Source organism: Pteronotus mesoamericanus, unplaced genomic scaffold (genome assembly GCF_021234165.1).
Source record: "Pteronotus mesoamericanus isolate MK-2021 breed Mesoamerican mustached bat unplaced genomic scaffold, CSHL_Meso_final contig_22, whole genome shotgun sequence".
NCBI classification, from domain to species: Eukaryota; Metazoa; Chordata; class Mammalia; order Chiroptera; family Mormoopidae; genus Pteronotus; species Pteronotus mesoamericanus.
Genome location: NW_026555090.1, coordinates 2,598,490 through 2,620,066, shown reverse-complemented (window position 1 = coordinate 2,620,066; position 21,577 = coordinate 2,598,490). Strand labels below are relative to the sequence as shown.

The following is a 21,577-nucleotide window of genomic DNA, read 5'->3' as shown; positions in this document are numbered from 1 at the left end:
TGGAAACAGCTGATTTCTGTGTGTTGATTTTGCATTGTAACTTTGCTAAATTTGTGAACTGTTAAATGGTTTTGTATACATTGTGTATTTTTTGTGTTTGAAAAATCTTTAGGGTTTTCTACATTTAAGATCATGTTATATGCAGACACAGATAATTTTACTTCTTCCTTTTGATTTGAATGCCTTTTATTTCTTTTTCTTACCTAATTGCTCTTCCTAGGAATTCTGTGTTGAATAGAAGTGGTGAGAATGGGCATTCTTGTCTTGTTCCAGATGACAGAGGAAAGACTTCCCAAGTTTTCCCTATTGAGTTTAATGTTACCTGTGGGCTTTTCATACATGGTTTTTATTATGTTAAGGTAATTTCCTTCTATTCCTAGCTTGTTGGATGTTTTTATCATGAAAAGGTGTTGGATGTTGTCAGATGCTTTTTCTGAATCAGTGGAGGTGATTGTGTGGCTTTTATCCTTCATTTTGTTAATGTGGTGTTTTAAGTACCATTTGGTTATGGTGTATGATCCTTTTAATGTGCTGTTGAATTTGGTTTGCTAGTTTTTTTTTTTTGTTTGTTTGTTTTTTGAGGATTTTTACATAAAATTCCTGTGGTTTTCCTTTCTAGTATTGTCTATGTCTGGTTTTGGTATTGGGTAATGCTGAACTCTTGAGTGTAAATGGGCTTAAGAATGTTCCCTTTTTAACTCTTTGGAAGAGTTTGAGGAATGTTTGTGTTAATTATTTAAATGTTTGGTATAAATCACCATGATACAGTTTTTGTAGATTGTGTGTTTGTAGGAATTTATCCATTTCTTCTAGGTTATCCAGTTTGTTGGTAAGCAATTGTTTTTACTCTCATCTGTGGCATTAGTTATAATGTCTCTTTAAAACTGGAAAAGACAGTTTTGCTGCCTGTCACTACCAGAACCAATAAGTAGAGACAAGGATTGAATCTTTATGGATGATTTATTCATATGGCTAGCCATCTGAGAAGACAGCTCGTTAGGTACCCTCAGAAACTGTCTTCCCTCTCATTTCAAGCTTACCTTTTTATAAGGAGAAGAAAGGGTGGGTAAAGGGTTTAGGAAAAGATTAATTGGGTAGAAAGGGGTGGATAAGGTGTTTGGGGAAAAGGTTAATTGGATAAGAGTTAGTCTGGCAGTGATTTTCCCTCTTACTTCTTTATCTTTTGATCAACAATTCTTTATCTGCATCTCTGGTGTTCCCTCCCTGGAACGTGGTGGTGCAGATACTACTTCTATGGCTTGCACACACTCTTGAGGTACAAGTTTGAATTGCTTGTTGCCTCTTGGAGTCATGCATTCCAGTTCCTGGAATAATAGATGTCCACATGCATTAGTCACGTAAGCCTCATGAACTATAGCTGAAGTCTTTGACTCTTGAGTTCCCTATCACCTTCTTTGATTTTTGATTTCGAATGTTTCTCTTTTTTTCTTAGTTAATCTAGCTGAGGGTTTGTCAATTTGGTTGAATTTCTAAAAATAACAAATTTTAAATTCTTTGATTTTTTTATAGTTTTTCTGTTTTCTTGACTTTGTTTATCTCTGCTCTAATCTTTATTAATTTCTTCTTTCTGCTAGTTTTGGATTGAGTTCTTTTTCTAGTTCTCTGAGGGGTAAAAGTGGATTATTTTGAGAACATTCTTTTTGAATGTGGGTATTTATAGCTGTAAACTTTTATCTTGGTTCTACTTTCACTATATCCCATAAGTTTGGTATGTTGTGTTTTCATTTTCATTTTTCTCAAGATATCTTTGGGTTTCTTTTGTGATTTCTTCTTTGACCCATTGGTTGTTAAAGAGTGTGCTGTTTAATTTCTATGTATTTGTGGGTTTTTCTAGTTTTCCTTCTACTGTTGTTGATTTCTAGTTTCTATTCATTTTAATTGTAGAAGATACTTTTTATTATTTGAATTTTAAAAAATTTGTCAGGATTTGTTTTGTGGCATAACACGTCATCTGTCCTGGAGAATGTTTCGCATGCGCTTGAGAAGAATGCATTGTATTTTGTGGGTGGGAGTGTCCTATGTCTCTTAGGTCCACTTGTGTATTTTGTTGTTCAAGCCTGCTGTTTATTTATGTTTCATCTGGATGTTTTAACCATTATGGAAAGTAGGGTATTTGAAGTATCCAATTATTACTGTAGAATTGTCTATTTCTTTCTTTAGTTCTATCAATATTTGCTTTATATATTTGGAAACACTGATGTTTGGTGCATAAATATTTATAATTACAGTATCTTCCTAATTAATTAATGTTTTAATTATATAATGTCATTTTTGTTTCCTGTAACAGTGTTTGACTGAAAGTCTATTTTTTCCTAATTTTATCAATACTAGAGCCACCCCTGTTCTCTTTGGTTATGATTTGCATGGAATATCATTTTTCCATCCTTTCTCTTTCAGCCTAATAGGGAAAGATTTATCATTGTCTTTTGTTACTTTTCTTTGTATATGGGATTTTTTTTGTCCCTCCCTTTCACTCTTACTACCTTAAAGTTGTGTTGATTCTTTTGTAGTGACATACTTTGATGCTCTTCTCATTTCTATTGTGTATATATTTCATGGATATATTCTTTATTACCATTGTGATCACATAAAATATCTTAAAGTTATAACAATCTATTTTGAACTGATAACTTCAATTGCATACAAAAACTCTACGTCCACAGAGAGTATAGAAGTATACTCCACCCTTTGTTGTTATTCATGTCAAAAGTTGCATCTTTATCTATCGTGTGTCCATTAACAATAGTTTTTATGAGGGTGGGACTTTGTTGGTATTTTTGTCTCTTAGGTTCTCTATGAAAACTTAAGACAGGCTGATCTCAAGGAAGAGGGGAAAGAGTTGATGGCAGAACTTACTTAATGGTTCTGAAAGCTCTGGTCTGTCACCAGCCTGTTTTCCTCTGCTTTGTCCCAAATAGGAGCTGTGCTTCCAGCCTGCTTCCCAGGTGCGGTGGCAGGAAGTACACCAGGGAGTGCAGAAATGGGTCCAGAGACACGTAGTGAATATTTTGGGGAAAAAATCATATATTCTACGACAAGATACTAGTGCAACTTAAAACATAAAGATAATATTTAAAATTATGCTGTGTGAAAAATTAAAATGGTTTCCTGTAGATGAAACACTAATTCTTCATGGAGCCATTAAGGTTTTGTATCTCCATATCCCAATAGATATCATCTCATTTGAGAGTCTTTGTAATTTTGGTAGTCGTATATGTAATTCTTTCCTTAGAACCTCACTTTTATTGAAATTACTGTATGTTGCCATGTATAATATGCACTTCTTTGCCAAAATTTTTGAGGGAAAAATAAAGATGCACATTATACCTGGGTAGTACTAATTCTGTATCTATATAAATGTTTTTAATTCTTTTATTTATGCTTATGCATTAAAAGTGTAACTTTCTCTAGAAAGCAGTAACGATATCCACATGCAAAATAATATGCTGGAATACAATAATAGGTCTTATATATAAATAAAAAATTGAATTAAAAAATTAAAACGAAAGATTTTTTTCCTGAAAGTTTAGGCCAAAAACATGGGTGCGCATTAAACACAGGAGCACATTACACATAGCAAAATGCAGTGCTTTGAAATGTGTTACTGTATTGAAATGAGTAATTTTTGCCTAGAGGTCAAAACTTTGAAAAACTAGTTCTAGTTTTATAATAATATATCAGGAAAATATAATTCAGGATATAGACTTTTACTTGGTAGCCCCCACTGAGGAACATATATTGAGGGAAATCTGTGTACATGTTGGTTGACGTTAACTGAAGCCCTTGAAAGTCTTGGCATCTGAGGTTTTCGGCCCGCGGTACTTTGGCTGACCGGGCACAGATTCAGTCTGCCGCTTCGGGAAAGCAGTGTTTAGGCTAGGAGCACAGGACAAGTTTACAGTGTCATGTAAAAGACACTTGTGAGCCACACTTGAATGGATCTTATCTTGGCTGTGTTGATACTGATTTCAAAGTACCTTCTCCCTTGAGGTTTTCATTTCATCTTTGAAATGAAGAAAAGTTTATAAAGTTGTACTTCTTGACATTACTGACGAGGTTGCTGACCTTTCTCTCACTGAATGCCAACTGGGTAGTATAAGCCTACCAGGTTGCTCAGGAAAGCTTACCGCATGCTCTTTAAAACTCAGTGAACTACTTCAGTGTTGGTATATTTCAGCACTTTGAAGGAATTTTTTTACTAGGAAAAACAATAAAATTCAATAGGAGAAACTTCAGATTGGATTAGGAATTTTGGACCATGTGGTAGTTTATCAGTAAAATATGTAAAGCTAGAAGTTTCCCTAGTGTTTCAGTAATTTTTAGTGATGCCTCTGTGCTAATAAAATACCTAACACTTTCATTCATTATGTAGTTCTCTGCCCAAAGATCTTAATAGTAATTTTAGTTTATAGTAGTGGTGGTAGTTTGTTCAAAGTGCCTGTGTCTTTCCTTAAACAATGTAATGTGTTCTGGGGCACCCGTTGGAGTAGTAGTGGCACCCTGGAGTCCCTGATGTGCAGCGTTGGAACCAGGAGAATGAGCAAATTTTGTGCAGACTGGTTTTCTGCCTTTCTTTGGGGATGAATTTTAAGTATGGGAATTATATATGATTTCTCAGTCCCCTTCAAAGTAGGTACCTTTGGACCTCACACAGTTCTAATCACCATCAGCTGTACCGTCGTATTTTCCTGAATGTCGTCGATGGTCTGAAATCTCTTCCCTTTCAAAGGTGATTTTAGTTTTGGGAAAAACTAGAAGTTACAGGGCGCCAGATCTGAATTGTAATGGGGCTGAGTTACCTCGGTTATTCGATATTTTGCCAAAAACTTCTGCATGAGACCTGATGCACGAGCTGGTGCATTGTCATGGTGAAGCTGCCAAACATCACGTGCCCATAAGCTGTGGCCTTCTGAATCATCTGAATAATTTCCACAGAGGTACATTCAGGCTTAACACAATATTTGATACAGATTCATTGCTGTACTCGCTCAGTTACTTTGAATGTGATGGTCATACAGTACATATGCTCATTCAGTGTCATCTATTGCCCCTTCTGACTACTACAGTGAAGTTGTCATTGTTCATACATGAGCATTCCAGTCCACTCTTCCTTGGCTGCCAGGTTACATCAATGCTGTGCAAACCATTCTTGTTATATTAACAATAGCTGGGCTTTTTCCAGATAGGCCTCGTACTTCCAGGTTTTCACCTCTTTTGATTTCTTGCTACTTTTTCTTCTTGAGTCACCTTGAGTCACTTTTGCCTCTTTTCTCAGCTTCCCTTCCTAAGGTATAATTCTTGAACTTTTTTTCACTAATAAATGCATTTTCATGTAAAGAAACACTTCTCAGTAATAGTGTTTTCACTACCAATTTGACAGCCTTCAGTATATGGAGAGAGTGTGATACGTATTCCTTATGCATCCAGACAAGAATGTAGGCACAATCATAGGAGTTAAGATACCAGAATTTTTTTTTTAAAGATTTTATTTAGTTATTTTCAGGGGGGAATGGAGGGAGAAAAAGGGAGAGAAACATCATTGTGTGGTTGCCTCTCAAGCGCCCCCCACTGGGGACCTGGCCCGCAACACAGTCATGTGCCCTGACTGGAGATTGAACCAGTGACCCTTTGGTTCACAGGCCAGTGCTCAGTCCGCTGAGCCACACCAAGCAGGGCCAGAAATTTTTTTAAACAATTTTTTGTTTTATGTATTTATTTTTTGTTGTTGTTCTCCCACCCCACCTTTTTGTTTTTAGTTTTAGGACGTTAGAATTTTGATGGAGGCCAACTGTGTGCACAACACAGGGTACATTAGAGTGAGTCATTTTTAGCGGATTCCTATATTTGTGGCCTCTCTACAGACACTGGCCCCTTTCATACTGGATCTGTCACCTGCTTTTCACCTGAAGCTGTGGACCTGTATACCAAGCTAGACAGTCCCTCCTCTTTTGTTCCTAATCACGTAGCCACAGTCCTGGGAGCATGAGCTGACAGCTATGGCTTGGCATTCGGCTGCAGAGATTGGGCTTCCTGGGAACTCTCATATGTATAGATCTTCCCTCTTCTCTCTCGCTGTTGTTGATGTTACATTCCAGCTGTATTACTGCCATACTGATCACATAACCCCTTGGGATTTTTTTCATGTTGTTGTCCTAAAACGGAGAAGGACAGTTGGTAATCTGCTGGTATAAAGGTTGTGAACCGGAAGATGCTGTTGTGAAATCACCTCTATTTTTATTTATCCTTTTTCATTTGTTTCCTCCCTCAGCATTTGTGAGAGTAAATAGGATGACATATGATTATGTTACTGTTCAGGCAGACAGCTTCATTTTCCTGGTATTCCATGTGGGTCAAAGATGACTTTCCACATAGAGAATCCTTGAACTACAGGGCCTAGTGGAAGTGAGGACCAGCTGGAGACTCAGCTTACTTAGATGGGCCTTCCCTCTCCTCACATGGGCTAGGGAGTTAGGTAGTGGTTAAATATTGGTGTTACTGTAAAGCTAGATAGAGAGGCAACTGCAGTGGTCTTTGATAGCCAGAACTCTGGGGATTTGTCCAGGGAAGACTTTTTAGAGTGAGCAAGCCTACTCCAGGGTCCTATTGAGTAACTGAGACAACATTACAGAACCCCCATTACAGAACAGCCATGGCTCTTCATCTCCTGCTATGCTGGGAGGGAAGGAACCAGAGTTATTAGAGAAGCCAGTTGTTTGCTTCGGATTCCCCTGAGAGAGGTTCCTTGAATTATGAGGTTGCTAAGTTTACTTCTTACGGTATCTTTATCCAGCTTCTTAATTTCCCTTTGGTGATTAACAGGAAGATATTAAAACCTGACAATGTGTAAGTTAAAAAAAAAAAACAATTAGAAGATGCTCAACATCACTAATCATCAGAGAGATGCAAGTAAAAACCACAATGAGATATCACCTCACACCTGCCAGAATGGCTGTCATCAGTAAATCAACAAACAAGTGTTGGTGAGGATGTGGAGAAAAGGAAGCCTATAGGCACTGTTGGTGGGAATGCAGACTGGTGCAGCCACTGTAGAGAATAGTATGTAGTTTCCTTAAAAAATTAAAAATGTAACTGCTCTATGAGCGAGTAGCCCCACTTCTGGGAATATATCTGAAGAGACGTAAAACGCAAATCAGATGAATATATGCAGCCCTATGTCCGTATCAGTGTTATTTCCAATAGCCAACATCTAGAAACAGCCCAAGTACCCATCAGTAGATGAGTGACTAAAAGAAGCTGTGGTACATTTACACAATGGACTACTACATGGCTGTGAAAAAAGAAGGAAATCTTACATTTTTGTGGCAGCGTGGATGGACTTGGAGAGTATTGTGCTAAATGAAATAAGCCAGCCAATGAAAGACAAATACTGTATGATCTCACTTGTATGTGAAATCTAATGAACAAAATAGAAACAGGCTAATAGATGCAGAGACTAGACTGGCAGCTGTCAGAGAGGATGTGGGGTTGGGGGTTGGGGTCTGGGTAAAAAAGGTGACAGGATTAAACAAAACAACAGCAACAGCAAAAACCCTCATAGACACACAACAATCACAGTCTGGTGATTGCCAGAGGGGCTGTGGGGTGGGGACAGGTAGAACAGGGTAAAGGGGAACTAAATGGTGCCAAAAGGAGACTTTGGGTGATGAACATACAACACAACATACAGATGACACATCATAGAACTGCACACTTGAAACCTATATAATTTCATTAACCAGTGTCACCCCAGTAATTTCAATAAAAATATTTAAAAATAAAATAAAAAATTGCCAGACTTGCCTCACCAGCCCTTCATGTATTTATTAAGCTGAGACAGTGGAAAGATGGCATTTGTTCATTTTTGTTTTGCTACTCGATGGCTGTGTCAGTTACCCTGCTGTTGAGCAACTTGGGCCATCGGCCTGTGTGCATTGGGGCGCAGGCTCCATCCAGAGTCGGTTAGTAAAGTCTTGTAAAGCTATTTAGTTTTGAGAAGCAGATGTGTTTTGTTTTGCTTTTAGGTTATAGATAAACTTCACAATCAGATGTGTAGATATTAAAAACATAAATAAATCATTATATTTAAAAGATGCTTAATATAATTAGGTAGTGAAAAATAGTGAGAGCCATTTTGAATGGTGTATCAGTCAGGAATTCCACTTGACTATAAACAGTGGGGTCCTGACTGCAGTGTCATTGAACACTAAAGCTTTTGTTTTCTTACATGAAGAGAAATCAAGATAAATAGTTGTTGCCTTCTTTTCTGTGGCTCAAGGAAATTTTCTCTAATTCTTTTGGCCTTTTCTTCATTGTTCCAAGACAGCTGCTGAAGCTTCAGCAGGCATGCCCACATTTCGGGTAAGAGGAAGCATTGATAAAAGACTTTTCTTAGTGTCCAACTGGCAGCCGATGGGCCACGTGCGGCCCAGGATGGCTGTGAATGCAGCTCAACACAAAATCATAAATTTACTTAAAACCTTTTTTTGCTCATTAGTGTTTGTGTATTTAACATGTGGCCCAAGACAACTCCTCTTCTTGTGTGGCCCAGAGATGCCAAACAGTTGGACACAGCTACCTTACATCTTACTGACCAAGAAAGACATATGACTACTCAAGGCTGCAAGGAAGTCTGGGATATGTCATAATGTAACTGAGCAAATCACTGCCTTTCATAAAATTTGAGTTCTGGTAAGAAGGAAGGATGGACGAATGGATATTGGGAAAGCAACTAACATCTCTGCTAAAGATGAAATTTTCTTTTGATTTAAATATAAAAAACTCTGATGGTTTAAAGAGTTCTAAAGTGACATTAATAGATAATCATAGTTTTGTTTAGATAACTATATAATCTATTTATATCTGTAATGTAATTGGGAGAAAGAGGGAGATCCATGTGGCTTTTTTAGAATAATAAAGGGCAGAAGAATGAAATAAGTCATCTTTGTTAAGGCCCTGTATTGTTCCTGATGTTTCAAGGTATGTTGTAAATTGAACTGAAAGCCACCTAAGCACATACTAGTTCTGAATTTATGAAAATCAAGGAAAGAGGCTATTAAGAAATCAAATAATAACATTTAAAAATTTGGAGCTCAGATCAGTTCTGTGCTTTGAGAGTTGCACAAGGTACTTTCTGTCTTCAGAAGTCAGGGTCCCTTGAGGATGTGTGCTGCATTCATAACTTTTGTAAACATTGCAGTTATCTTTGCTCCTGAACTTCCTGTTCATTTACCCAGCGTATTTTCCTAGAAATACTATTTTTCTCTCTCATAATAATAAAATGTGAGCGGATGAAACTGAGTTTTGCCAGCCTAATTTTCTTGTTGTAGAGGAATGTTTTTCCAGTTCTTGTTATAATTCTTAGTCCTCAATATGTATATGAATGCCAGGATAGTTCTTAAATGAAAATGAGGTGTTTTGGTTTGGTGTTTTGTTGGGGTTTTCTTGCTTTATGTATTTTTGTAAGATGGTCATTTTCTAATTACATACAGAAGTGATTGTTTAGTGTTCTCTAAAATTTTCTCTAAATACCATCAATGGGTCAAATGAAAGAAAAATGGTCTTACTTGGGTTTCTTTCTTTTGCAATAAATGACGGTCGCAGGCAATGTCAGCCCACCGTGTCGCCTCACAGCGAAGCGGCACCAATCCCAGTTCCTACTCAGATAAAGAATTACCAGCGCATAGAGCAGAATCTTACATCTACTGCCAGCTCTGGCACCAATCTCCATGGTTCTCCCAGGTAAGCTAGTATATTTTTCCTTTCTGATTTTTTTTCTGTTAAAAATTTTGGGGGTTTAGGTCAAGATGGCAGTGTGGGTAAACAGTATTCAGAACCTCCCACAACCACATCAAAATTACAGTTAAACTACAGAACCACCATCATTCAGAACAGCCTGAAAATCTAGTTCAATGATGATGGGAACTGCTGGTGCCTTAAAATCCATCAAGTTAGTGGCACCCACCTGCGCTGTTAGTCTCTGTGTTCTTTACCATCACACACTTGCAGTGCCAAGGAATTAAGGCAGCAATAAAAATGACTGTTTTTCTTTGAAAATCTTGAGTAAATGCTGGCATGAATCATTTTTGTTGCACATTAGAGTAGTTGTTTTAAGGAAAAGTACTTGTATGATTATTTTAGTCGCAAGATGAAAGAGTCACTTTTTTCATGGAACACTGTTTTTACTTGAAAGAATAAAACTATGAATATGGGTAGTTGGCAGCCATTTTATCAAAAAATGAACTAAGTCTGTTACTTCATAGAAAACAAGTGACATAGAAAACCCTGACTGGTGTGGCTTAGTGGGTTGAGCATTGTCCTGCAAACCAAAAGGTCTCTGGTTCACCTCCCCGTTGAGGCACGTGCCTGGGTTGTGGGCTAGTCCCTGGTCAAGGCACATGCAAAAGGCAGTTGATCAGTGTTTTCTCTCCCCCCTCTCTCTCCCTTCCTTCCCCTTCCTTCCCCTCTCTCTAAAAATAAATAAATACAATATTTTTTTAAAAAAGAAGAAAACAAGTTACATAAAATTTGAGCTCTTGAGTAAAAATCAGAATGTTGGCAAGCTTCCATTCACCATTGTAATCTTCACAACTTCTGTTACATCTTGACAGACAACCATTTCTGTTGAGACTGGCGGCAGTGTTTTGATATGAATATGACTTTTTGATACTGTAAAATGTGTCAACATTTGAAATATCTGCATAACTCAGTCAAGCACTATTTTCCAGATGACCACACTTAAAAATAATCATGCATAGATGAAAGGTATATTCCAAGGACAAGATACTTTGCCAAGGAATGAAATTTAACATAACAGAGTACATAAATTCACTGAGATGGTTTCAGATTCCACACTATGACTAGTCTTTTAGAAATGACCACGTGCTGAGTTTTGATCTAGTATCAAAGAAAAGTATCTGAAAAGACTACCCAACTATTCCCTTTCCTTCATGTACTTCATGTGTAATAAATTGAATGTAGAAATGCTCATGAGACTCCATCTGTCACCTCTTCAGCCAGACATTAGAGATTTGTAAAAATGTAAAATATGCTTCTCACTAATATATTTTGTTTTGGAAGATATTATTATTTTTCATAATTATGTTACATGTAATAAGCTTATTTTTAATGAATTAATAATTATAAAAATTTCTCAGTTTTAACTTACAGCATAGTAAATGTCAATAGATACAAGTGGCATGAACAAAATCTCCCTGGGATCTTCAGCAATTTTAAGAGTATTATGGGGACCTAAGACTCCCAAAACTGAAAATGGTTGTTCTGTGTAACATTACCTTTGTTAAAGCAAGACGAAAGTCCGGTTACACAGCGGACCTTTGAAGAGCGCAGGGGTTACGGGCCCGGATCCCTTGTGTAGGCAGAGATTCAGCTTCCCAAAAACATAGCTACCAACAGCCTACTGTTGATGAAAAACCTTACTAATAACATAAACAGTTGATTAGCACATAGTTTGTATGTTATATGTATTATATACTATATTCTTGCAATAAAGTAAGCTAGAGAAGAAAATATTGAGAAAATACATTTACACTATTTATTGAAAAAAATCTGCATGTAAGTAGACCTGTGCAGTTCAAATATGTGTTGCTCAAGGGTCAGCTGTATGTTCTGGTCTTGGTTTGTTTGTTTGAATTAAGGAACTCTGGCAGGACGTCAGAAACTAAGAACAGTGGTAGCTTTTTGAGCAGGATTGAGGAAGTGTTGGGAATTAGGCAGACAGGTTGCAAGGATAAGAGGGAGACCACTATATAATTTCACACATTTTACGTTTGTTCCATGTGACTGTTACATTTTTTACATTGTTTTTTATTGTATTTTTTTCCATTACCATTTATCCTCCCGGACCCTCTTCCACCTTCACCTACTGTACCTCTTCCCCCTCCTGCCCCCACAATCACCACATGTTAACATGGTTTTTTTTTTTTTCATATCTCCTACATGGCATATTGCTAGGAAGTTTCAGGAAAAAAAAAATACAGAACTAGAGAGCCATGGCACCTGTGAGAGAGGAAGTCATCCTATTTTTCTTTTCAGGTCCACAGTGGTGCGGAGGTCCAGCACCAGCCCCATGGGCTTTCTCCGGGTGGGGTCCTGCTCCCCAGCGCCTGCAGATACAGCACAGACAGTCGGACGAAGACTCTCCACCGGGTCTTCCAGGCCTTATTCGCCTTCCCCTTTGGGTAAGGAGAGTGTAAAGCAGTTGTTTTCAGCCTTTTTCACTATGACCGATCTGACATGACACTCTCTTTGGGAACATGGGCTCACAATGGCAGAGAGTCTCAGCTGATTAGCAACTATATCCGCCCCCCCAACCCAAGTATACCCTGCTCCCTACTCACTCGAGAATCTCTGTATATCTGCTAGGATGTCTGTTGGAAATAGAATAATACAAAAGGATCTTACGGATTTAAAGTATCTCCATTGGGCTTGGGCTCTAAACACAAAGTCAGAAACCCTAAGTTAAAGTACTCAAAACACCCACCCTACTCACCACTTAGATTTATGAGCTTTAAAAGACAGTAGTGGACATAACAGCACTGTGCTGCATCCATCCGAGATCGGACAGTCCTGGGAGGGATAGGGCAACAGCTTCCTACAGAGCCCCACCTCTCCTGGAAACCGTACGTAGCAACAACAAAAACGCTAAAACAAAGCAGAAGCAAACAATAATACAACAACAACAAAAACCCAACCAAACATAAACAAACCTCAAAGCAGAGTTACAGTGAAACTAAAGAGAGAAAATACTTCAGCTTCAGAAAACACACAAAAGGCCAGAGCACCCAAGGCAGCAGAACTTGTGAGATACAGCATCGATGAGGGGGAAGGAAAGGGAAGAAGGAGGGGCCCAGTGCTAGCAGATCTCAAAACTGAAAAAAAAAAAAAAAAAGATATATACACACACAGAGGCACATCTCAGTGCTCGTTGGCTTCAGAACTCATTAAACCCTGTGCTCGTTGCACTTTGATGAGAAGGAAATGTTTTAGCACGCAGCGCTTGCTCAGGATTCATTGCACTTGCTAGAACTTGTAAGAGTCACGACACTGCTCCACAAGAGAAAATGCTTCATTGCTTTTGGTACTCGTTGGTGTCCACACTTGTCACAAGTTCCAGAACGAATTAACAAGATCTTAAGTACCACTCTGTATACAAGTATGTGCCAAACTGCTGGAGAAGGGCTGAGGGGCAATGGAAAGAAATCTGGGGAGGAGGCAGAGCAGGAAGGATTGAAGTAGTGCCCAGAAGCCCCGATTTCAAAATGAACAAAACCCCACAATGATAATGTTCTTTAAAAAAAAAAAAAAAAAAAGTTACTGTAAGCACATCACCTGTTGCAAATGGTTTTGAGGTTTTCTATTTTTATTTTTTATTTCATATTTGGGTATTTTTTAAATTATATTTTATTAATTATGCTGTTACAGTTGTCCTGATTTTTCCCCCCTTCTCGCCTCTCTGCACTGTACCCCCCACTCCCTCAGGCCATCCCAACACCGTTGTTCATGTGCATTGGTCATGTGTGTTAAGTCCTTTGGCTATTCCGTCTCCTGTCCTGTACTTTACGCACCCATAGCTGTTCTGTAACTACTTATTTGAACTTCTTAATTCCCTCAACTCTTCAGACCTCCAAACCCTCCTCCCATCCGGCAGCCATCAAAGTGCTTTCAATATCCATGATTTTACCTCTGTTCTTGTTTGCTTAGTTTGTTTTTTAGGTTGATAGATATGTATTTATTGCCATTTTATTGTTCATATTTTGATCTTCTTTTTCTTAAATAGGTCCCCTTAACATTTCATATAATAGTGGTTTGGTGATGATGAATTCCTTAGTTTTCTCGTATCTGGGAAGCTCTCTGCCTTTTGATTCTAAATGATAGCTTTGCTTGGTAGAACAATTTTAGCTATAGGTCCCTGCTTTTCATGACTTTGCCTATTTCTTGCTGATCCCTTCTAGCCTGCAAAGTTTCTTTTGAGAAATCAGCTAACAGTCTTTTTTTTTTTTTTAAAGAAAAAATTTTATATATTTTTATAGAGAGGGGAAGGAAGGGAGAAAAAGAGGGAGAGAAACATTATGTGTGAGAGAGAGATCAATTTGTTGCTTTTCCTATGCCCCTAACTGGGGACCTGGCCCACAACCCAGGCATGTGCCCTGATTGGGAATCGAACTGGCGACCTTTTGGTTCGCAGGCCAGTGCTCAATCCACTGAGCCATACCAATGAGGGCTCAGCTGGCTGTCTTTTGGGAACTCCGCTGTAGTAACTAACTGCTTTTCTCTTGCTGCTTTGAAGATTCTCTCTCTGTGTCTAATCTTAGACATTTTAAATATGATGTGCCATGGAGTGGGCCTCTTTGCATCCATCCTGTTTGGAACTCTCTGTGCTTCCTGGACTTGCATGTCTGTTTCCTTCATCAAATGAGGGAAGTTTTCTTTCATTATTTTTTCTAACAGATTTCTAATTCCTTGCCTTTTCTCCTTCTGGCACCCCTGTGATGCAAATGTTGGAACACTCAAAGTTGTCCCAGAGGCTGCTTACACTACGCTTGTTTTTTTTGTATTCTCTTTTCTTTTTGTTGTTCTCATTGGTTGTTTTTTGCTTCCTTATGTTCCAAATCATTGATATGATTCTCGGCTTCATCCACTCTACTGTTGTTTCCCTATAATTGTTCTTTTTATTTAGATTTTATTTATTTTTAGAGAGAGGGGAAGGGAGGGAGAAACGGAGAGAAACATCAGTGTGTGAGAGAAACATTTATTGGTGGCCTCTCACATGTCCCCAGCTGGGGACCCAACCTGCAACCCAGGCATGTGCCCTGACTGAGAATAGAACCTGCGACCTTTCAGTTCTCAGGCTGGTGTGGCGAAGCTGCCGATAGCTGCAGCCTTCTGAATCATCCAAAGAGTTTCTGCAGAGGAATATTCAAGCTAATGCAGATTTGGTGCAAATTTGTTGTTCTGCTCGCTCAGTCATTTTGAATGTGACACATGCTCACTCAACATCTGCCGCCCCCACTGACTAGTACAGTGAAGTTGTCATTGTTTCACACATGCGCATTCCAGTCCACTCTCCTTGGCAACCTGGTTACATCAGTGTCACACAAACCATTCTCATATTAACAACAGTTGGACTTTTTCTGGACAGACCTCATATGTCTCTTGTGTACTTAAACTCCCTGAAGTCTTCCCCAACTCTCCTTTTTCTTGTTTTGGGTCCTTAGAGGTACACGCAAAGAAGGGAGATGCAGAGACGTGCGAGAGAGAGATTGGGAAAATACCAGTGATAGACAAAGGGGAGGAAGCAGGAGTTGACAGGGAACCCCTTCAGTCCGCAATGCAGGTGTGACCCTGTGAGGGAGAGAGGAAGGAAGGCGGAGCCCTGAGCAGAGTGAATTCTAAGATTTGAGCCAGGCCGAAGGAGTGGCTCCGAACACGAAGTTGACCAGATTTCCTGACCTGCTGCATTAGACCTGAATTAACACCTTGACCACGTGCAGTCGGTGGCTGAGGGCGGCCCTGGGGAGCATGCTGCAGCAGGCGTGCAGTGGCTCCAAGGGACGTCTGCTGGTCGGCCAGTCTGCCCCACAAGCCCACACACTATGTACAAACTCTGTGCGTTTTAGGCTTTGGTTTATTTACATGGCTCTGTTTCCTACTGATCTGTTTTAAGGCAGATTATAGGTACTTTTGATCTTCGTGTGCCCAGTACCCAGCACGCTGGTTGCTTAGTCAGTATTAGCTGAACTAGATCTTTGCTAATTAAATATTGTAAACTATACTGTGTTATACAGTTTGTGCGTATGTTTCCTGTTTTCTGTTTTTCACTGGTTTTGAATTGTTCCTCCTTCCTCTCCCCTCTTCCTTCTTCATAGCTGGTGCCATTCCTGAGCACTTCAGCCAGTGCTGCTGTGGATATCCTCAGGGCCATGAAGCCAGGAGCCGAAACTCATCAGGTAGGAAGTGTGTTTGGTGTGATGATAATTTTCATCATCATAAGTGGATTTGAGGTATGTTTTTCTAGTCTTATTAAAATAACAGAATTGGTGTGACGTATTTCCTCAGCCATCCTATTCCTTAGAATCTTGTTCATTACGCTTAGCAGGCAGGCAGTTGAATATATCTCTTGTTGGGTATATGATTCTGTTATGAAAATAAGTCTTAGGAATTAGTTACCTTAACTAGATTTTGGTCATTGTCACACAGATAATGAAAATCAATCTAGGGAATGAAAATTTTTTACTTTGACTTTTTTTTTTTATCCTCACCCGAGGACATGCTTATTGATTTTAGAGAGAGAAGAAGGGTGAGAGAGACAGAGAGAGAGAGCAACATTGACGTGAGGGGGAAACATCAGTAGTTGCCTTTTTGTAAGCACCCCAAATGGTGACCAAACCTGAAACCTAGGCACATGCCCTGACTGGGAATCGAACCTGTGACCTTTCAGTTTACAAGATCATGCTCCAACTGAGCCATACCAGCCAGGGCTGATTAATACTATTCTTAATAAGAGCTACCAGTTAGCATCAAATAAAAAAGAAACGTATGTTTACTTTATTATATAACATAAGTCTCCGAAGTTATATGTAAATTATGCTTTTTTAAGTCAAATCTTACTGTATGTGCATTTAGGAGCTGGTTAAAGGAATTCTGTGTTACTTAGGAAAGTATAAAACTTAGCTTTCTCAGACATAGCACTTTGCCAATAATTTTACTTATTTGTGTGTATATGTATATGCACATATGCATACATACATATGTGTATATTTATGTGTGTTTGGCAGGACCCTTTTCTGAAAGATTAAATATCAAATTTACGATGAGATTAAACCAAGAGCAGTCAGTAGCAAAAGCTCCTGTTGGTGTTCGTTTTTGGAAAGATGGTAGTTACAGATCACTAAGAAAATCTGTATGTTCTTAACGCCAATGGTGGTGGTTTGGCTCGCAGGATGTGCCAAAGACAGTGTGACTGGAGCTCAAGGCTCTGTGGGCCTTCAGTTGAGAACAACAGGTCTGTGTGGGCCAATTCCCTTACTGTTGTCAGGTGTCCAGCACACAAGACTGTCTCCCAGGCTCTTGATGTCATATCCCCTTAAGAGTCAAGAATATCTGTGGACAAGTGTTTTCTTTGTAGAGAATAGGGATACTTTATGGTCTTGAATGAATTTCATTAATGAAGTTGACAATATAAATAAATTACCCATAAGCTTGTTATTTTTAAACAAAATCCAGAAAAGGTGTATTTTTCAATTCTCTTTCTTACATTACACACACACACACATTTGTGTATATACATATTTTTCTAAATAAGGGGTTTTTCCATGTTATCTTGAAAAGTGTATTTTAGTTGTGATGTGAGAAAAGGGAATAATATGTTGATATACCCAAGTATGTATTTATATAAACGGTACAAATCATCTTGTTCATTGTAGATTTTTGTTGTTTTTGTTAGCTTTAATCATTTACTCTGTAGTCCTCATTTGTTCTAATTAGACCTGACATTAGTCTGAGTTGTTTGCTAGCTGCTGGTAAAAACAACTACTATCTCCTGAAAATACCAATAACAGTGTTTTCTTGTCACTGTTTTGTAAAGGATGCCAAAATATAGTCTCCTGCCAAGTAAACACTTCTGGAATATCGCATGGAAAATAAGATGTACATTGAAATTCTTGTTTTAAGAATTGTCTTGTTAATTCTTAGTCTTTGCCACACACTTCACTTTGGGTAAACACTGCACCTGTGTCCTCGCCAGGTTCTTCAGGGCCGCAGGCGCAGTCACCACAGCCCTTCTTACTGGGGGCCAGGCTGCCGAGCGCCCCCACCCTCGCTGACACCCACCAGAACAAGCAGAAGCTGCGGAAGCAGCACTCGGACCCTGTGTGCCCGGCCCATGCAGGGGCCACACACAGCGGCTCGCCCCAGCCCGGCCGGCCTGGCAGCCTCGGAACTTCTCCCACCAAACACACAGGGTCCTCTCCACGGGGGTCTGACTGGTTCTTTAAAACCCCTCTGCCAACAATCATTGGCTCTCCTACTAAGGTGTGTTTCTTTAACCCTTCTTAAGGGTTATGATTTGGTTAAATTAACATTGGCAAAGTGAAGCAGAGTCCTGGATGGAAGTCCAAGGTTCCCCAACAGACCATAAGAGAAATTGAAATAGAGGCCTGTTCCTCACAGGTCCTGAAAGGAATACCCTGTACTCCCTGGGGCGGGGGCCCAGGGAACGCCAGGCGGGGTACAGAAAGGGAGAGACAGGACCTGGCCCTGCCTTCATGGGTGGAGGGTTTTGGGATTCCCAGCTAAGACTGAATTGGTCATTTTAAACCAGAAGAGCAGGGTTCTGGTAAGCTCCATAGGGTCTTATCTAAAGGGCACAGCGGGGAAGATCCCGGGAGGTGGGTGGTCAGCTCAGGAGCTTGCTTTAATTTGCTTGCGACACTGCGGGCTGCCATCTAGGGCGAGGCTTGCAAGCAGGCTGGGGTCAGGTTAAGGTCCCTGCAGCCCACTTGGCCAAACAGAATGGACGCGGAGGTGCACACGATGGAGTAGCTTAGCTGAACTCTCTACAGTGGGCGATGAACAAGTATAGAGAGTACTTTATGGAAAGGATTCATGAAGAGAACAGCGGCAATTTAATGAGCGCTTGCTGTGGGTCAGGCACATGCAGGTCCTGTACTTGCTGAATGCTTTATAGACATTATTCCACTGAACTGTCCACAGTTACAGAGGCTGGAAGGCAAGAGCCAGTATTTGAATCCAGGTCTGGCAGACTCGAGAGTCTCCTCCTGACTGCTGGGCCATGCAGCCTGACGATACTGAATGTTAATAACTAATAACTAGCTTGCCTGTGTTTCTTTAGACCACAGCTCCTTTCAAAATCCCTAAAACACAAGCATCTTCCAACCTGCTAGCCTTGGCTCCTCGCCATGGGCCTCCTGAAGGGCAGTCCAAAGACGGGAATGACCCACGAGAATGCTGTCCTTGTCTCTTAGCACAAGGAAGTGAGAGGCAGAAGGCCGAGCAGCAGAGCAGGACAGTGTTTGGCAGGTAAAAGACCCCATTTCCTTCTGGCGTTAAACATGAAAACTGTAATTGTACATTTATTTCTGTTATACAAGCAACGGACCAAATTAGTTTAGTAGCTGGATATGAACTGTGTACATTTAGACTCTCTGGAAACCATAGATGCTTCCTGTAACTGTAAATACAGAGCTCTGAATTTCCTGAATATTCTATTTCTGCCTTTTGTTTATTTGGGTTAATGAAGTTTTTTTTTTATCTCTGCCTTGACTTGTTTGGTATCTATTTTTTTGTCGTCTTGTTCTCTGACTTCCCATTTACCCTTCCATGGCTCTGCTCAAATCCTTATTATTTGACTGTCTGGATTTTTTTAAAGTATTATTAACATGACTCTTTTTAGATCTGTCAGCACTGGGAAATTATCTGATCAACAAGTAAAGACACCTCTAGGTGGACATCAGGGCAGCACAGACAGTTTAAACGCAGAACGGCCGATGGATATAGGTAAGAAAAATTTGGTTGTTTTTTGGAGTGAATGGGGGCAGGTAGTTTGTTAGCATATGCATTAATTTCCTATTGCTGCTATAACAAATTACCACAAGCTTGGTGGCTTAGAACAACATAAATGTGTTATCTTACAGTTGTGGAGGTCAGAAGCCTGAAATAGGTCTCGCAGGGCTAAAATCAAGGCGTCAGCGGGACTGCGGTCCTTCTGGAGACTCTAGGGGAGAATGGGCTTCCTTGCCTTTCCCAGCTTCCAGACTGCCTGCCCTCTCTCCTTGGCTCACACCCCCTTCCTTCCTGAAAGCCAGCAATGGCCAGGCTAGGCTCTGACCTGCCTCCTATTCTGCATCTCAAGCGCCCTTGTGATTGCAGTGGCCCATGGGTAACCCGGGGCTGTCTCTTTATCTTCAGGTCAGTTGATTGGCAATTCTCGTTCTGTCTGCAACTTTAATTTTCTTTTGCCATGTAACATTGCCTCTTTTAAGGTTCCAGGGATTAGCACATGAGCATCTTTGGCTGGGGCTGGGGGTAATTATTTAACTTACCTGCTTCTGTCAATTGAGCATGAGCTTAGTGACCCTGATTTCTTCATCCTGACCCTGTCATTTCATCTTTTTTTAAAAATATATTTTATTGGTTATGCTATTAACAGTTGTCCCATTTTTTTCCCTCCCCTTTATTCCACTCCACCCTCTACTCCCATTCCCATAGGAATTCCCCGCCCCTGCCTTAGTTCATGTCCATGTGTCGTACATAAAGTTCTTTGGCTTCTCCATTTCCTATACTATTCTTAACCTACCCTTGTCTATTTTGTACCTATTAATTATGTTGCTTATTCCCTGTGTCTTTTCCTCCATTCTTCCCCTTCCCTCTCCCCTCTGATCTCCATTTCTGTGACTCTGTTCCTGTTCTAGTTGTTTGCTTAGTTTGTTTTTGTTTTTGTTTCTTTTTAGGTTCAGTTGTTGATAGTTGTGAGTTTGTTTCATTTTACTGTTCATAGTGTTTGATCTTCTTTTTCTTAGATAAGTCCCTTTCACATTTCATATAATAAGGGCTTGGTGGTGATGAACTCCTTTAACTTGACCTTATCTGGGAAGCACTTTATCTGCTCTTCCATTCCAAGTGATAGCTTGGCTGGATAGTGTAATTTTGGATGTAGGACCTTGCCTTTCATGACTTGAATACTTCTTTCCAGCCCCTTCCTGCCTGCAAGGTTTCTTTTAAGAAATCAGCTGATAGTCCTTTGTAGGTAACTGTCTCCTTTTCTCTTGCTGCTTTTAAGATTCTCTCCTTATCTTTAATCTTGGGGAATGTAATTAGGCTGTGCCTTGGTGTGTGCTTCCTTGGGTCCAACTTCTTTGAGACTCTCTGAGCTTCCTGGATCTCCTGGAAATCTATTTTCTTCCCCAGATTAGGGAAGTTCTCTGTCATTATTTTTTCAAATTTTCAATTTCTTGTTCTTCTACCGGCACCCCTATGATTCAGATGTTGGAACGTTTAAAGTTGTCTAAGAGGTTCCTAAGCCTCTCCTCGTTTTTTTGAATTCTTGTTTCTTCATTCTATTCTGGTTGGTTTTTTTTTTTTTTTTTTCCTGCTCCAGATTGTTGATTTGAGTCCCGGTTTCCTTCCCTTCGCTGTTCGTTCCCTGTATATTTTTCTTTATTTCACTTTGCATAGTCTTCACTTTTTCCTCTACTTTGCAACCATACTCAACCATTTCTGTGAGCGTCTGATTACCAGTGTTTTGACCTGTGCATCTGATAGGGTGGCTATCTGTTCATCGCTTAGTTCTATTTTTGGAGCTTTGATCTCTTCTTTCATTAGGGCCATATTTCTATATCTCAGCGTGCCTGTTACATTGGAAGGGGTGGGGACTTAGGTGTTCACCAGGGTGGGGCAATCCAGGTGGCTGCATTGTGATGCTGTGTGTGGGGGAGGGGTCCAAGAGGGAACAGTGCTGCTTGCTTGGCTCTCAGTGGGCTTTCAGTCACTTCCCCCACTACCCACAAGCAAATTGGGCCCT

The 21,577-nt window shown here is 39.9% G+C and overlaps 1 protein-coding gene across 4 annotated transcripts in view; it reads left to right on the top strand.

Moving 5' to 3' along the window:
* The window catches only part of ULK2 (unc-51 like autophagy activating kinase 2), a 96,798-nt gene that overhangs the window by 58,823 nt on the left and 16,398 nt on the right, over positions 1–21,577 (top strand). For all 4 annotated transcript variants that reach the window (XM_054571156.1, XM_054571155.1, XM_054571157.1 and 1 more), the window contains 6 exons: positions 9,622–9,759; positions 12,073–12,218; positions 15,906–15,986; positions 17,783–18,069; positions 18,890–19,077; positions 19,451–19,554. In XM_054571156.1, the coding sequence (XP_054427131.1) occupies positions 9,622–9,759; positions 12,073–12,218; positions 15,906–15,986; positions 17,783–18,069; positions 18,890–19,077; positions 19,451–19,554 (944 nt within the window). The remainder of the gene's footprint in view (positions 1–9,621; positions 9,760–12,072; positions 12,219–15,905; positions 15,987–17,782; positions 18,070–18,889; positions 19,078–19,450; positions 19,555–21,577) is intronic.